The sequence below is a fragment of the Oryx dammah genome, unplaced genomic scaffold (assembly GCF_014754425.2).
Source record: "Oryx dammah isolate SB20612 unplaced genomic scaffold, SCBI_Odam_1.1 HiC_scaffold_18, whole genome shotgun sequence".
NCBI classification, from domain to species: domain Eukaryota; kingdom Metazoa; phylum Chordata; class Mammalia; order Artiodactyla; family Bovidae; genus Oryx; species Oryx dammah.
Window position 1 is genome coordinate 98,854,794 of NW_024070202.1, and position 15,390 is coordinate 98,870,183.

General features: G+C 40.7%; 1 protein-coding gene across 17 annotated transcripts in view; it reads left to right on the plus strand.

The window, feature by feature from the left end:
- CALD1 (caldesmon 1) overlaps nucleotides 1–15,390 on the plus strand; it is a 231,249-nt gene that overhangs the window by 184,540 nt on the left and 31,319 nt on the right. For 11 of the 17 annotated variants that reach the window (XR_005724491.1, XM_040260907.1, XM_040260906.1 and 8 more), the window contains 3 exons: nucleotides 8,817–8,963; nucleotides 12,625–13,711; nucleotides 14,934–15,011. Coding sequence is in view for 16 of the 17 variants with exons in the window: in XM_040260907.1 (XP_040116841.1) it covers nucleotides 8,817–8,963; nucleotides 12,625–13,711; nucleotides 14,934–15,011 (1,312 nt within the window). In the remaining variant the exon portion in view is untranslated. The remainder of the gene's footprint in view (nucleotides 1–8,816; nucleotides 8,964–12,624; nucleotides 13,712–14,933; nucleotides 15,012–15,390) is intronic. The other 6 variants (XM_040260919.1, XM_040260917.1, XM_040260918.1 and 3 more) reach the window with 2 other exon arrangements.

Below are 15,390 nucleotides of genomic sequence, written 5' to 3' on the forward strand. Positions count from 1 at the left end.
GTTTTAGCTCTAAGTTGGATCCCATTGTAAAACCCAGGTCAAGACAATGACATTGTCAGAACCAAGAATGATGGAAATCAAAGAAATGTAACTGACTAGGAAGTTGGCCTTTGTGGCTAAACCCCAGGCTGTCTTCTTCCTGAATCTGGCCTGTGTGGGGAATGTACAGCTGCAGAAAACTGGAGACAAAGTCATGTTTGGGGTTGAGTATCTCAGTTACCACCTGAAATCTTTTTCAGCCAGCACCACCTTCTATCAGATGACTCCTTGCATGAAAGCAGAGTTATGGAGGGCTACAGGGAGATGAAAGCTGAACTTGGGCTTCAGCTAAGTGTCTACTGGTCTGCAACTTACTGTGAATCCACAAATGATGAGCTACTGGTAGGAGTCCTTCTTTCAGGTAGCGAATTTATTTGTTCTGTTGGAATTTTAGTTGCAACATTCTCTTTTTAAAGTAGAAGAATGTGGCAGAAACAATCAAGGGACGGACAGAGAGACTTGGAAATTTTGATCTGAATGAGCTCTCTTTAAGTCTTTTGTACACAGGCCTCATTTTAGTGCCTTGAGCCTTTTGTTTTCCCCGAGGTTTTTGTCACTTAATCAGTGGGTCTGCATGTGTGCTTACCAAGAATAAGGAATGTTAAAGGATGGACAAGGGCTTGAAGGGGATAAGTCCAAGTCTGTTCAGTGGCACTCTGGTAATCTTCTATATACCAGTGGTTCTCCAGCAATGAAATTACTGAAAAAGTCCCAAGTTTATATCCATACCAAGTGTTTTCTGTAGTCTGATAAATAATTTTTTAAGGTATGAAAAACTGTTCTCCAAATATGTATTAATACACTGCTTTGTAAAATACAGATTCCTTTCTATACAGTGTTGAATTTATAGGCACTTTATAAGACATTTTTAATAGATAACATATGTATAAGCAATTGTCATAATATTTTATTTTTTCTTGATATTTTAAAGGGATTCACATTCCTCAAATGTTACTAACTACTGCTATAAGATATGGAAAATTAAATCTTTTCTGTAGTGCTCTTAAACTTTTAATAAAGTCAGCCCTCTTATAAAAATAGTTATTATTTTTTCTTGTTCTATTTTTAAACATGGTTTCCTGATAAGAGATCTTGTTAATAAAATGTTATTGCCAGAATTTTTACTTGAAAGTTTAAGGATCGTGTACTAGAATCTCAAATCAGAAAACAGCAAAAAAAAAATTTTTTTTTAAGAAAAAAATCAAAGGAAATTGAGAGTAATATTCTTCTAACTATGGAGAACATGGGGTTAAAAAAACTCTAAACTGTAGATGAAATCATAAAAAGAATTTTGTCAGTGTTGAGCAAGTCTTGAGAAGTGTTTTGGAGAAGATGGGATTCAGGGGACATTGGGGCAAGCTGACAGCTAGTGGCTTGCTCCAGTATCTGACTGTGGAAGCCTCTGCCACTTCCTCTTTCATCTAGTATACATTTAGACTCTAGCCCAGCCAAATGTAAAGACACTGAGTCCTCAGTGGTTTCATTATTCGCCATGTCTGCAAAACTTTTATTTATTTGAACTTTCTATCTAAAAGGCACAGCTTGTAACATGATTACTGTGTTACTTGAATACACTGAGGCAATAGAAGTCTGGTGGTAAAGACTTAAAAAGTCTTTGGTGTGAAAGCCACAGCATTCCAAGAGAGTTTTCCCAGTGCATAGATCTGTTTTTTCTTATAATATAACACCAGGATATTTAGGCAGTGGTTCTGGGAATGGAAGAAAAGCCAGTCCTTTCTGCTTTTTTCATACCACTGACACAATCAAATAACATCATGTCATTACTATTGACTTTTGAGATTGGTCAACACTTATTCACACACACACACACACACACACACACACACACACACAAGATCGTCTCTCTCCCAGACATCTGATGTGCCATTTTGCTGCCCTCAGCACTTGCCTTCCTGGGGTAAGATCAATCTCGCCTTTTTCCAAGTGTTCTCTAAAACACGAGGAAAGGCAGTTACCCAGAAACAAAGAGTAATGCTCCAGAGTAAACCTGCTTACATCTACCCTGGGTGGGAAAGTCATGGATTCTGGTTAATTGAACATTTAATTTAATAAGAGGTGCTTTACATATCACTTGAGATTTTGTTATTGTTGTTCAGTTGCTAAGTTGAGTCCAACTCTTTGCAACCCCATGGACTGCATTCACCAGTCTTTCCTGTCCTTCACTATCTCCCAGAGTTTGCTCAGACTCATGTCCAGTGAGTCAGTGATGCTATCTAACCATCTCATCCTCAGCTGGCCTCTTCTCCTTTTGCCTTCAATCTTTTCCAGCATCAGGGTCTTTTCCAATGAGTTGGCACTTCACATCAGGTGGCCAAAGTATTAGAACTTCAGCTTCAGCATCAGTCCTTCCAATGAATATTCAAGGTTGATTTCCTTTAGGATTTACTGGCTTGATCTCCTTGCTCTTCAAGGGAGTCTTGAGTCCTCTCCAGCACCACAATTCAAAAGCATCAGTTCTTCAGTCCTCAGCCTTCTTTATAGTCCAACTCTCACATCCGTATATGACTACTGGAAAAAGCTTTGACTATACAGAATTTTGTTGATAAAGTGATGTCTCTGCTTTTTAATATGCTGCCTAGGTTGGTCATAGCTTTCCTTCCAAGGAGCAAGTGTCTTTTAATACCATGGCTCCACTCACCATCCACAGTGATTTTGGAGTCCAAGAAAATAAAAATCTGTCACTGTTTCCACTTTTTCCCCTTCTAGTTGCCATGAAGTGATGAGACTGGATGCCATGATGTTAGTTTTTCGAATGTTGAGTTTTAAGCCAGCTTTTTTCACTTTCCTCTTTCACCCTTATCAAGTGATCATTTTGGATTACTCATTTTTAAATAAAATGCATTTGATTAAAATTTTAATAAACATAGTTTAATCTTTCTCAGATGATTCAGAGGAAATCCGCTACTTGTGAATCCTCTGGGAACATCAGTCATCTTTGTAGGATACAGTAGACTGGTTACTGCCAGCATCTGCTGAAGTTTCAGAGAAAGAACAAATGGATTGTTATGCTTTCATTGCAGCCCACTGGGTGGTTAGGTATGATTTTTACTGGTCAGCAGCATTTCAATACATGTAAATGTGGTGTGTGGAAAATCAGAAATGTTAACATTTTGTCTTTAACCAAAGCCTAAAGCAGTTGAGCTATCATGTGGGTGTATTAAGGATGCTGTGTTCTCATCTGTCTTTTTGAGTAAGTTCTTATTATGGTGAAATTAACACTCACATGTGACATACCTTTCTGGAGGGCAGTTTGTCAATGTGTATCAAAAAGCCTTTAAATAAGCGTACTCCTAAACTCAGAAATTCTAACTTTTGAGAATATTTGCTAGATAAGTAATTGAACAAGTGGTAAAAGTATATCTATAGTGAGGCCCTGTGCAGCATTGTTTATAAGAACATAAATTTGGAAAAATTTTAACTGCCTCTCGGTAGAAAACTGGTTAAATAGATTACAGTACACCATATACATATATCTACTACATACATCCAGTCAAAGAATACTGTGTTGCTGTTGAAAATTATATTTTGTTAATGTGTTAAAATAGTAATAAATAAGATAAATTAGAGAAATTGTTTCTAAAATAATGTATATATCATCATCCTGCTTGGTTAAAAATTAAAATATCTATGCATGCATAGTTCTTCCCTGGTGGCTCAGATGGTAAAGAATCTGCCTGCAATGTAGGAGACCTGGGTTCGATCCCTGGGTCAGGAAGATTCTCTGGAGAAGGGAATGACAACCCAACCTATTCCAGTATTCTTGCCTGGAGAATGCTATGGACAGAGGAGCCTGGTGGGCTACAGTCCATGGGGTCGCAAAGAGTTGAACATGACTGAAAGACTAACACTTTCATGTAAAGATAGGAGAAGTTCTGGTAGATTACCTTGAATATTAATCATATTCATATCTGAGGGGTATGATTAGGAAACTGATTTTTACTTTCTCTTTTATACATTTTAAAATGTCTGGTTTAAGAAAACAATAAATGCATGTTACTTTTGGAGCCAGAAAAAAATTTAACAATTAAGTTTTTTCAATTTTGAAAGAAAAGCAATAAATCTCTGGTAGTAGTATGAAGGGTAGTTGTCATGGGAGAGGCCTGAAAGCTAAGCAGCCACTGTGTGCTCTGACCTTGGAGAGCTGATGTAGGGAGGCTCACTTTCAAAGAATTTCCACACATATCAAGTCATTTGGCATGGACACAATTTCACGTATAAAGTCAACTGATAAGTCATTGAGCCAGCAACTGGGCACATTCTGATTCAAAATACCATGGAATCATTTTGTCTCCTTCTTTGTTTTTAACTTTGAAAACAATTTTAACATGTTTCTTTATTAATATAGATAACTAATGAGAACCTACTATATAGCACAGGGAAAAAAGGAAGGTACAATCTGTAGGACATAAATGAAGCTAACCTTAAAAATACATCCCAATACACATTGCTATGCTCTGCTGTGCTTAAGTTACTTGGTTGTGTCCAACTCTTTGGAACTGCATGGACTGTAGCCTGCCAGGCTCCTGCGTCCATGGGATTCTCCAGGCAAGGATACTACAGTGGGTTGCCATGCCCTCCTTCAGGGGATCTTCCCAACCTAAGGACTGAACCCAGGTCTCCCACATTGCAGGTAATTCCTTACCGTCTGAGCCACTGGGAAGCCCATGAATACTGGAGTGGGTAGCCTATCCCTTCTCCAGGGAGTCTTCCCAACCCAGGAATCAAACCAGGGTCTCCTGCATTGCAGGTAGATTCTAAACCAGCTGAGCTACCAGGGAAGCCCCAATACATTTAGGTACAGACAAATACTGTTTGACTCCACTTATACAAGATATCTAGAATAGTCAAGTTCATAGCGTCAGAAAGTGCACTGGTAGATCCCAGGGGCCGGGTGTGAGAGGATGGGAAAGGAGACTTGGGAATTAGTGTTTAACGGGGACAGAGTTTCCGTTTAGGAAGGTTAAACATTCAGGAGATGGATGATGGTGAGAGTTACACGACAGTGTGGATATACTTAGTGCCACTGAACTAACTGCACAGTTAAATACGGTTAAAATAGTACATTTTATATTATATTTTACCACAATAAAAAACATTAAAAATAAGTAAATGTCCTCAAAAATCTAGCTCTGGCAATTGTGTGTCCTAAACAAGAGTCTATCGATGGAATGTAATGGTAAATTGTAAGCCAAATAGGAAAAGGAGTATGTCAAGGCTGTATATTGTCACCCTGCTTATTTAACTTACATGCAAAGTACATCATGAGAAACGCTGGGCTAGAAGAAGCACAAGCTGGAATCAAGATTGCCGGGAGAAATATCACTAACCTCAGATATGCAAATGACACCACCCTTATGGCAGAAAGTGAAGAAGAATTAAAAAGCCTCTTGATGAAAGTGAAAGAGGAGAGTGAAAAAGTTGGCTTAAAGCTCAACATTCAGAAAATGAAGATCATGGCATCTGGTCCCATCACTTCATGGGAAATAGATGGGGAAACAGTGGAAACAGTGTCAGACTTTATTTTTCTGGGCTCCAGAATCACTGCAGATGGTCACTGCAGCCATGAAATTAAAAGACGCTTGCTCCTTGGAAGGAAAGTTATGACCAACCTAGACAGAATATTAAAAAGCAGAGACATTACTTTGCCAACAAAGGTCCGTCTAGTCAAGGCTATGGTTTTTCCAGTAGTCATGTTAGGGATGTGAGAGTTGGACTATAAAGAAAGCTGAGCGCCAAAGAATTGATGCTTTTGAACTGTGGTGTTGGAGAAGACTCTTGAGAGTCCCTTGGCCTGCAAGAAGATCCAACCAGTCCATCCTAAAGGAGATTAGTCCTGGGAGGGACTAATGTTGAAGCTGAAACTCCAATACTTTGGCCACCTGATGTGAAGAGTTGACTCATTTGAAAAGACCCTGATGCTGGGAAAGATTGAGGGCAGGAGGAGAAGGGGAAAACAGAGGATGAGATGGTTGGATGGCATCATCGACACAATGGACATGGATTTGGGTGGACTCCAGGAGTTGGTGATGGACAGGGAGGCCTGGTGTGCTGCAGTTCATGGGGTTGCAAAGAGCCAGACACGACTGAGTGACTGAACTGAACTGAACTGAAGCCGTATGAAGTAAGAAGAGACAGTGGAGATGATCTGGTTGTTCATGGTCACTCCTCCAATGAGGAATCTGAGATGAAGGAAGACTGAGTATGACCTGGCCAAGACAGATGGCAGATCTAGGTGGTGTCAGAACTAAAAGCCAACAGCGTCCACCATGAAGCTCATTGCATGGGTGGGAAGAGACAGTAACGTCTCAAATTGTTCAAGTGTAATGCGAAATTAAGGGCTTCAAATGAGATTCCATTTTTAGGAGAGGGGAGAATTTTGTTTCTGGCATAAAGTGTGCCATATGGAGCTTTTATGTGTCTTGCTTGTCTTGGAAAAGGAAGGCCCCAAGTAATAGCCAAGACCTCATGGCTGAACCAGAGATGTAGAAGGGCAAATTAAGACTTTCTGTTTGATTAGCTTGGGAAGCCGTCAGTAAGGACCCATTCTCCCTGCTGTGGTTAAAGTTGTCTATTGAGAAATAAGCCAAAGGAATATGAAGCCAGGAATCTGAAGACTGAAGCCAAACCACTGGGAAGGGCTTTTGACTGCAAACTACAATGTGATTGAATTAGAAAGGAACATTTGAATCTTGTCATGCTGTCACCTCGAATTCAGCAAGTCTAAAATTGAACTCATCTTTCCTCACAAAGCAGGTCCTCCACTGCACTTTCCTATTAACAACAAAATACTACACTGTAGCTTGCCTTACCACAACACACCCATGATTTCTTTTGATTCTCACCCACTTCCAGACAAGGCAGTGTAACGCAGGTTCATCAAAGAGCTGCAAGCCAGGGAGAGACCCATTGTAGAAACCAGGTTTTCTGAATACTAATCTAGTTATCCTTTAACTGTATCACACTACCCTTCTCTCCATATTTGTGGAAATAAACCAGTCAGCTTTATAGAATTACTAAGTGACAGTTTATTTATATTGGCATTTGAATATTGCACACCAGCACATTTTAGCAAGTATGAAGTCAGAGTTTCTTAAGTAGCAAAGAGCAAACCAACCAACCTTCAGAACTGTTCATCTTATTTTGTAAGATACCTAGGTCCAAAAACATTCATAGCATTTGTATTATTGAAGTCAAAAGATAAAGTACTGGATCTAAAAATACCTAGTTTGTAAATCTAACAGGAGCAAACTTCATCTGTCCTGTTAAGTTTGTTTTGTTGGTATAAATTGTATGATTTCATTTGTAAATTATTTTAGCTTAGTCATGATTGATAGGCATGTAATGTTTACATATCTGCATTTCTATTTGTAGATATGTAAGTAACACTGTTAAAAAAAAAAAAAGCACGTGAACTCTCCAATGTAAAAAGCAGTCTGGTGGTCAACGCAGCTGCATCCCAACCCATGGAACCATCAGGTCACCCAGCACGGCTGTGCCTTCCCAGCGCTCTGTATCTCAGTCATAGCCCTCCCTCCAGAACAGCCCAGTTAACCATGTCGGCCTTCTCCTTTTGAGTCTGGGCATCTGTAGCACTCCAGCTCCAACTCTTTACTTGGGAATAAATATTAGAGGAGACCTATCTAACTAGTGATTCCGATTGTATAACTTCCCTAAACAGCTCTTTGCTTCAAGTTAAACCAGGAAAGCTAAATATCACATGTGCCTGTGAAACCCTCTCTGCCTCTTCTACTTGCTATTGTTGCTGTTGTTGTCCAGTCTCTAAGTCGTGTCGGACTCTTTGTGATCCCATGGAATGCAGCACGCCTTAGCCCACAGGTTCTATCTAAATACACACCTGTAGGCTCCCATGAGGCACCCAGTGTGAGGGTGGTGGGACACTAGGCAGTTTTAGAACAAAAGAGGGGGCCATAGAGGGCACTGCCAGTGGCTCAGTGATAGAGAATCCACCTGCCATGGAGGAGACATAAGAGACGCAGGTCAGATCCCTGGGTCAGGAAGATCCCCTGGAGGAGGAGATGGCAACCCATTCCACTGTTCTTGCCTGGAGAATCCCATGGACAAAGGAGCCTTGCAGGTTGCAGTCCATGGGGTCACAAAGAGTCGGTCACAATGAGCACACACGCAGAGGGCACTGCCCTGAGTGTGAAGCCTCTTCTCAGTTGTCAACGACACTTTTCTTCCATGAAAAGGAACTACAAAGGAAAAAATAAATCCAAGCAAAGAGGATATCCTGCTCTGGTTTTTAGTTAGCTGTTTGGCTTGTTAATGCCAGATTCCTGGCTTGGTAACATAACTTGATTCTTTTCTGACCTTTGTGAAAATGTATCCACAAATAATTCATACAACATGCTGAATCTTTTCGGTGACTGTTTTGATTACTTTCAGTTCAATTCTTTGGATTTCTGCTTCTAAATCTTTACTAATCATCAGCTTAGTAAAGAAATCTAAATAAGCTAACCCACAGTCTTCAAAGGCAGTTGCTGTTGTATAAATTTTTTCAGTTTAAGCTGTTGTTTGATCATTGCCAATTATCCTCTGTAGCTATTGGACTAATGGTTTTCAGATACTTAAAAGTTTAAAAACTCGTCAGATCAGGTCTCTAAATGTTAAGAAACAGAACCGTCCTCTTAGAACTCTGTGGTTCAGTAAGTAGTCACGTTCAGGGTCGATCCTGCCAAGAAGCTGGTAAAGATGGTTGCCATTTGGCTCAAGAGGTGGTGTTTTTGATGTTGCAGAATCGCCTACCAGCGGAATGACGATGACGAGGAAGAGGCTGCCCGGGAACGGCGCCGCCGTGCCCGTCAGGAAAGGCTGCGGCAGAAGCAAGAGGAAGAAGCCTTGGGGCAGGTGACTGACCAGGTGGAGGTCAATACCCAGAACAGGTACTGTCCTCTTCGGAAGGGCACATTTCTCAATTGCTTCTTAGCCAGTCTGATGAAAGAAATGTGTTGGGCAAAGCACTCCCTTCTCAGGCCAACTCAGTCTCTTTCACTCTTTCTAGCTTGTTTAATTCTTGTGTGGCCGTTATTGGCAACTCACCAGACTGGACAGTTGATCTGATTTAGACATCAGGACACCAATACTCCTTTCTTCTCACCCCCTATCCCGTCCCCTAAACACACCCCAATTGAAGGATATTTTCTTTGTAATCTAGTAAATTTTTTATTTACTAAAAATCACGGGTCATATTCTTAAATAAGGAAAACTATTTACATTCATTCTTTAAGGTATTGTTATCTGTTCTGAACTAAAGATATATTAGTTTAATAGTCCTCTGCACCTACCAGTAGCAGAGATAATACTTCAATTTTAAAAGTAGGCATGAATTGCAGATGTCTTATTCTTCCTAATATACACCCCAACCCAGTATCCTCTGTTCTCGGTAATATTCTGCAAGGTGCAGAATCCTATTTGATTTAATGTAGTTATTCAAAGAAGCTTATGAGTTTAGTACTGCATTTTTCGCTATACCAGTCCTGGTGGAAATCAGGAAAGTCGAGATCTCTTAGTAGTAAGTTCAATTTCTTATAACAAGTGTATGTTAGTTGCTCAGTCATGTCCGACTCTTTGCCACCCCGTGGACTGTGCCCATCAGGCTCCTCTATCCATGGCATTCTCCAGGCAAGAATACTGGAGTGGGTTGCCATTCCCTTCTCCAGGGGATCTTCCTGACCCAGGGTCTCCTGCATTGAAGGCAGATTCTTTACCATCTGACCCATCAGGGGAGCCCTAACTTCTTTTAAAGGGACTTTTAAAAGTTCACACATACAGGGTCACACAATGCATTATGCTAATAGTTAGTATATGTCATGTATATGCTCCAAGGCACAGGAAAAAATGAGGATGCTTGAAGGGGAATGGAGGAAAAGATTTTTTTTAATTATGAAATGGTTACATATAATGAAATCATCATATAAGATCTTTTGTGTGGTTTTGGTTTTAGATTCTCTTATTTTGTGCTTGTTGGGAGGAAGGTGTATTTGATAATCCCCTTCATTCAATCTATATAGAAAATTCTGAAGGGAAAGAGTTATGACCTCTTTAATGTGAATTTCAGTGGGTACACAAAAGGTTTCTGAAGGCAGTTATGAAAATGCTGGCAGGATGCCTCGGTAAGGAAGCTTCTTGGTTAGGTGGACAAACAGACCTCATCCCTTAGTAAGTACCTCCTAATTAGGGAGGGTGCATAGCCAAGAGGTTGAGGTTTATTCTTTGGGGTTCACCACCTGGCTTTGAATCCCAACTTGACCCTCCCTTCACTAACTCTGTTTCTTCAGTTAAATGGAAATAAAAATTATACTTTTGTTTTAGGCGTGTCATTAAATTTAAATGAGATGATAACACATGTAAAATGCACATAATAATCTTGACCATTATTAGGAGGATGGTAGCAGAATCTTCTAAATCAGAGCAGTATGGTCATCACTTCCTTTTCCATTTTTGAGCTGAGGGAGATGGGAAAAAAAGAGTTTAAACACAACATTTTACATTTTAAGGCCTTCCATGAATCTGGCTATTAGGGAATAATCAACAATGCCATAAAAAGTTACTAGTGCCTGTAGTTTTCTTGCTTTTAAAATCTTGCTCCTACTTGTATTTTGCTTCTTTCACAATTTACTATTAATAGTTATTTCATGCTATTGATTGAGTACAAAATTCTTTTTTTTTTTTTTTTGGTAGCTCATATTCATGTAATTTATCTATGACATGAAGAATAAGTATTCTTCTTGGGGCTAAGCAACTGTAGTTGGTACTCAGCTTCTACTGATAATAGCTGTCCTGATTTATAAATAGCAAATAGCAAAGAAAGATTCAGTAGAGTCTGTTGTTTCTTAAGAGTTCTTTAAGCCAACTAGCATTTTGGAATTTGGGATACCTCTTAAAAATTATTTAAATTCAGTTGATCCAAATGCCTCATATATATAGATTTTTTTCCCTTAAATTCTAAACTATTTGCATTTTCAGAGAAGTTTAACCCTTATGTGTCTAATTCATCAACATGGTGCCTTACAGCAACAGCAAAGGCCAAGAAAGTTTAAAATCTAGCCTCTACTCTGCCTTTTCTTATTGTTAAAGGTGAAGTGTGTTTTTCCAAAATTAAGTGAACTTGAACTTCAAAAGGGCCAAGGTTGGTATGAACCATAAAATTTGATGGAGTTTCAAAACACTGCAAGACATACTTTTCCAACTCTGGTCACAGTCCTAGTATCACATGACTAGTTGTTTCCTGCAGTGAAGACCAACACCCCTGGCTTGGGCAGTGTCCAGCCAGCATCCCACAGTAGTGAGCATGGTGATGGACATGCTGCAGTTTGGTTTTTAGAGATTTTCTCTTCTTATTTTATAAGCGTCAAATCTAACTGTTCTTTGTCTACTGTAGAAAAGAAGGGCAAGAGACCCTTTACTCATGGAAATCTTGACAAAGAATGTAGATGGTATATTATATATGTATATTAGTTAGGGCAACATCAGCTGCTTTAACAATGAGTTCCCAAATTGGGTATTTCTGATTGGTAGAACTGGTCCCCTATCTTCTGTTCTCTTATAAGTCTATCAAACTCAGGGGCTTTGGAGTCCTCTAATCTAGCCAGCAGAGATTGAAAAGGAAGAGAATGTACCTCTGCTTCTTATTTGTCCTGGCCTGGACATCACACTTCTACTCATACTTCATTGGAATTATTGGGCATGTGGCCCCACCCAGGTGCAAGGAATAAGGGAGGGTTAGGCAATGACTTGATGGGCAATGACTTCCCCGTGACTAAGGAAGGAGGAGCATGACTTGTGGTGGACAGTTGGATGTCCCCACCGTGGGGCTTACTAGCCTGAATATAGTATAGCCTCTGTGCCCTATTATTAATACATACACTCCCTTCCTCTCAAAGTACTTTGTGTTCCAGAAATCCAGATCAGGAATTCCAGATGACTTGGCAACATGTGGGAACACTATATGATATGAGAGGAATTTGTTTCTTCAGTTTGGTCCTTGTCTTAATTTGAGTTCTCCAAGAATCAGATTCTGAAACAAAGATTTAAGCACAAACAGTTTATTTGTAAAGTGATCCTAGGAAAAGCTGGTAGCAGTGTGGGAAAGTGAGTCAGAGAAGGCAACGCAACCAAATAAAGGTTTTCTTTCTGAGCAAATTACCACTGTGAGTATCTGGAGCTTAACTCCACTGGGAGCTCTAAGACCTACTGTGCTGCAGGTACCTTGGAGCTATCTGATTCCAAAGGTGAAGAGAGCTGAGGTATTTATTCACTAATGCTCATGAATTTTTGCTAGAGGCACAGTGCCCAGGGGGCATTAATACTCAGCTCTTCTGTTTATAGAATAGACTCACCGTGGCCAGAGAAAGACCATGGACAAAGGTTTCATATGCTATCATTGAAAGCCAGGCAGGAATGTACTAATATGAGGTTACATATGGGGAGTGTGTGTATATAGATTTCTCTATGTATCTGCTGTAGTTCCCACGTGGCACAGTGCATGAATCCAGCTGACCGATTAATCAGCAAGCTGTTCTTGATGTCGTTTCTGTTGTCCAGTGTGCCTGATGAGGAGGTCAAGACAACCACCACCAACACTCAGGCGGAGGGCGATGATGAGGCTGTTCTCCTGGAACGACTGGCTCGGCGGGAGGAAAGACGCCAAAAGCGCCTCCAGGAAGCCCTGGAGCGGCAGAGGGAGTTTGACCCAACAATAACAGATGCAAGTTTGCCGCTCTCCAGCAGAAGAATGCAAAACAACACAACAGACAATGAAACGGCAGAGAAGGAAGGAAAAAGTGAAAGTCGCCAGGAAAGACAGGAGCTGGAGGAAACAGAAATAGTCACCAAGTCACACCAGAAGAATGATTGGATGGAAGCGGAAGAGAAAAAGAAAGACGAGAAGGAAAAGGAGGAAGAGGAAGAAGAGAAGCCAAAGCCAGGGAGCATTGAAGAAAATCAGGTAGAGGTGGTGGTAGAAGAGAAAACAGCAGACACCCAGCAGGAAACAGTAATGCCACTGAAAAATGGGCAGATCAGTGCAGATGAGCCTAAGACCGAGGAGGAGGGGGAAAAGGGCTCAGATGAGATTCTCCAGAATGAAAAGATGGAAGAGGAAGCCAGGGAAAGAGCTGAGGCAGAAAGGGCCAGGTTGGAAGCAGAAGAAAGAGAAAGAATTAAAGCTGAGCAAGACCGAAAAATAGCAGAGGAGAAAGCAAAAAAGGAAGCAGAGGAAAAAGCAGCTGCCCAAGAGAGAGAAAGACGGGAGGCAGAGGAGAGGGAGAGGATTAAGGAGGAGGAGAGGAAGGCAGAAGAGGAGAGGCAGAGGATCAAGGAGCAGGAGAGGAAGGCAGAAGAGGAGAGGCAGAGGATCAAGGAGCAGGAGAGGAAGGCAGAAGAGGAGAGGCAGAGGATCAAGGAGCAGGAGAGGAAGGCAGAAGAGGAGAGGCAGAGGGCAAAGGCAGAGGAAGAAGAGAGAGCTAAGATAGAAGAGCAAAAACGTAAGAAGCAACTAGAAGAGAAAAAGGGGCAAATGCAAGAGAAAAAGATTAAAGGGGAAAAGGTAGAGGAGAAAACAGCAGGGAAGGGGGTCAATGAAAAGAAAGTACAAGAAGATAAACCTCATACAGCTGTCCCAAAGAAACAGGTACAGTAAACCTTTTGCACCAAGTGTGTGATGCCTGCAACTTGCAAGAAATGTAATGCACATCAAATTTGGGACTGAGGCCACATTCCTAAGGCCCCATGTGCTTAATTGTTTGGCAAGCTGTTCATTTTTTTAGGTCATAGCAATATGCAAGCATAGAGCAATCAACTGAGAGCTAAATATTCCACTGACCAAATTTACTGATACAACCAGAGAGAAGTGAATTGCTCTGTGCTTGATTGCTGTGAATACCAGAAAAAATGAATTAACCCAAAGATGACAAGTGTGGTGGTGCTGCACTGAAATGATTCTGCACCTGCATCTAAACTCATTCCTTCTAACAACTTACCTCTCTCCACAGGTCTACATGAGGCAGGAGGACCATAACTCCTCACCTCGTCTATGTGTTTGGCATCTAATAAAAGATGCTAAAAGTTGGGGTGGGAAACTGACCTGGCAAATCATGGTCAGAAATATCTTAAGAAGACAAAAATAACCCCCTTGAAATTAACTGGTAATAAAGGAGGGAAAGGAGCCATTTTGGACCTTTTATGTTAAAAAATGTCAAAATCCTGACTTGCCATCATGTAGACCTAAGCCTAATGTAGACTTGCAGAAAGCCATTCATCTGGGGCAGCATCAGCTTAAAACTGGTTGGTAATTATGAGCACACATTTTGCTTCTTTTACCATCTGGGTGATACAGATTTATGTAGCACAGGAAGAGTGGAATGGGGCTGGGGGGAATGTCTGTAATCTAAGAACCATTTTTTTTTTCTCTGTCTGCAAGGCTACATTAAAAGCACTATACCTAACCAGAAAAGAAAAGAGATGCTTGTGTATTCAGCTTTCCAGAGAGAACTCTCTATCGCTAAGTCTGCATTGCACTTGTCTTTCACTTCTGCTTCTTATAAGGGGCTCATAAACACAGCTATCATAAGAGATGATCAGGAACTAGATGCACCAAACACTCACGAGGTTTTCAACACGCACCAGAAGCACCACGTCACGCTGGACCTCAGTGAGCACGATGGCAGGCACATGAGGAAAGATTTGGTGGGAGGAAACTATCCCACATTGCTGTTTAGAACCACTGGCACTGGGGAAGTGTGAGTATTGGTACAGCCGCAGAGAAGTCACTTCACGCCACATGCAGAGTGACCTGAGCACCCTCTCACTCTTGCTTTTAAATAAGTGACCTTACCATTCTTGAAAATAAAAAGGAAGAAGAAAGGGGGGCTAAAGTGCCAGCTAAAAGAGAAAAGTCCCAAGAAGACAAGGCTGCCTTCAAAAAAGAAGAGGTAAATATCATTGAGAAGGAACCTAGTCATAAAGCATAGAGAGCAGTGTTCCATGATGTTTCAGGTCAGATGATCTCAAAATTGTAACCTCTAACCCAGTATTTTTCAAGCCATGGCTCATGATCCATTGAATGGTGAAATCAATTTAAAGCAAAACTAGTTAAAAATGTCAATCTGCATTTTTTAAATGAAGTAGAATAGAAAATATCAGAGGGCATCGTGGCCACTGAGTATTGCATTGTGATATAAATTGTCTTTTCTACTATGGGTCACAGTCAGAAAGCTTGAAAAACACTTCTCTGATCAACCTTTCCTGCTTTCTACTCTCCTCCAAAAAAGCTATTTTTTTTTCCTTTGAGCCATCCTACTTTCATTTCAA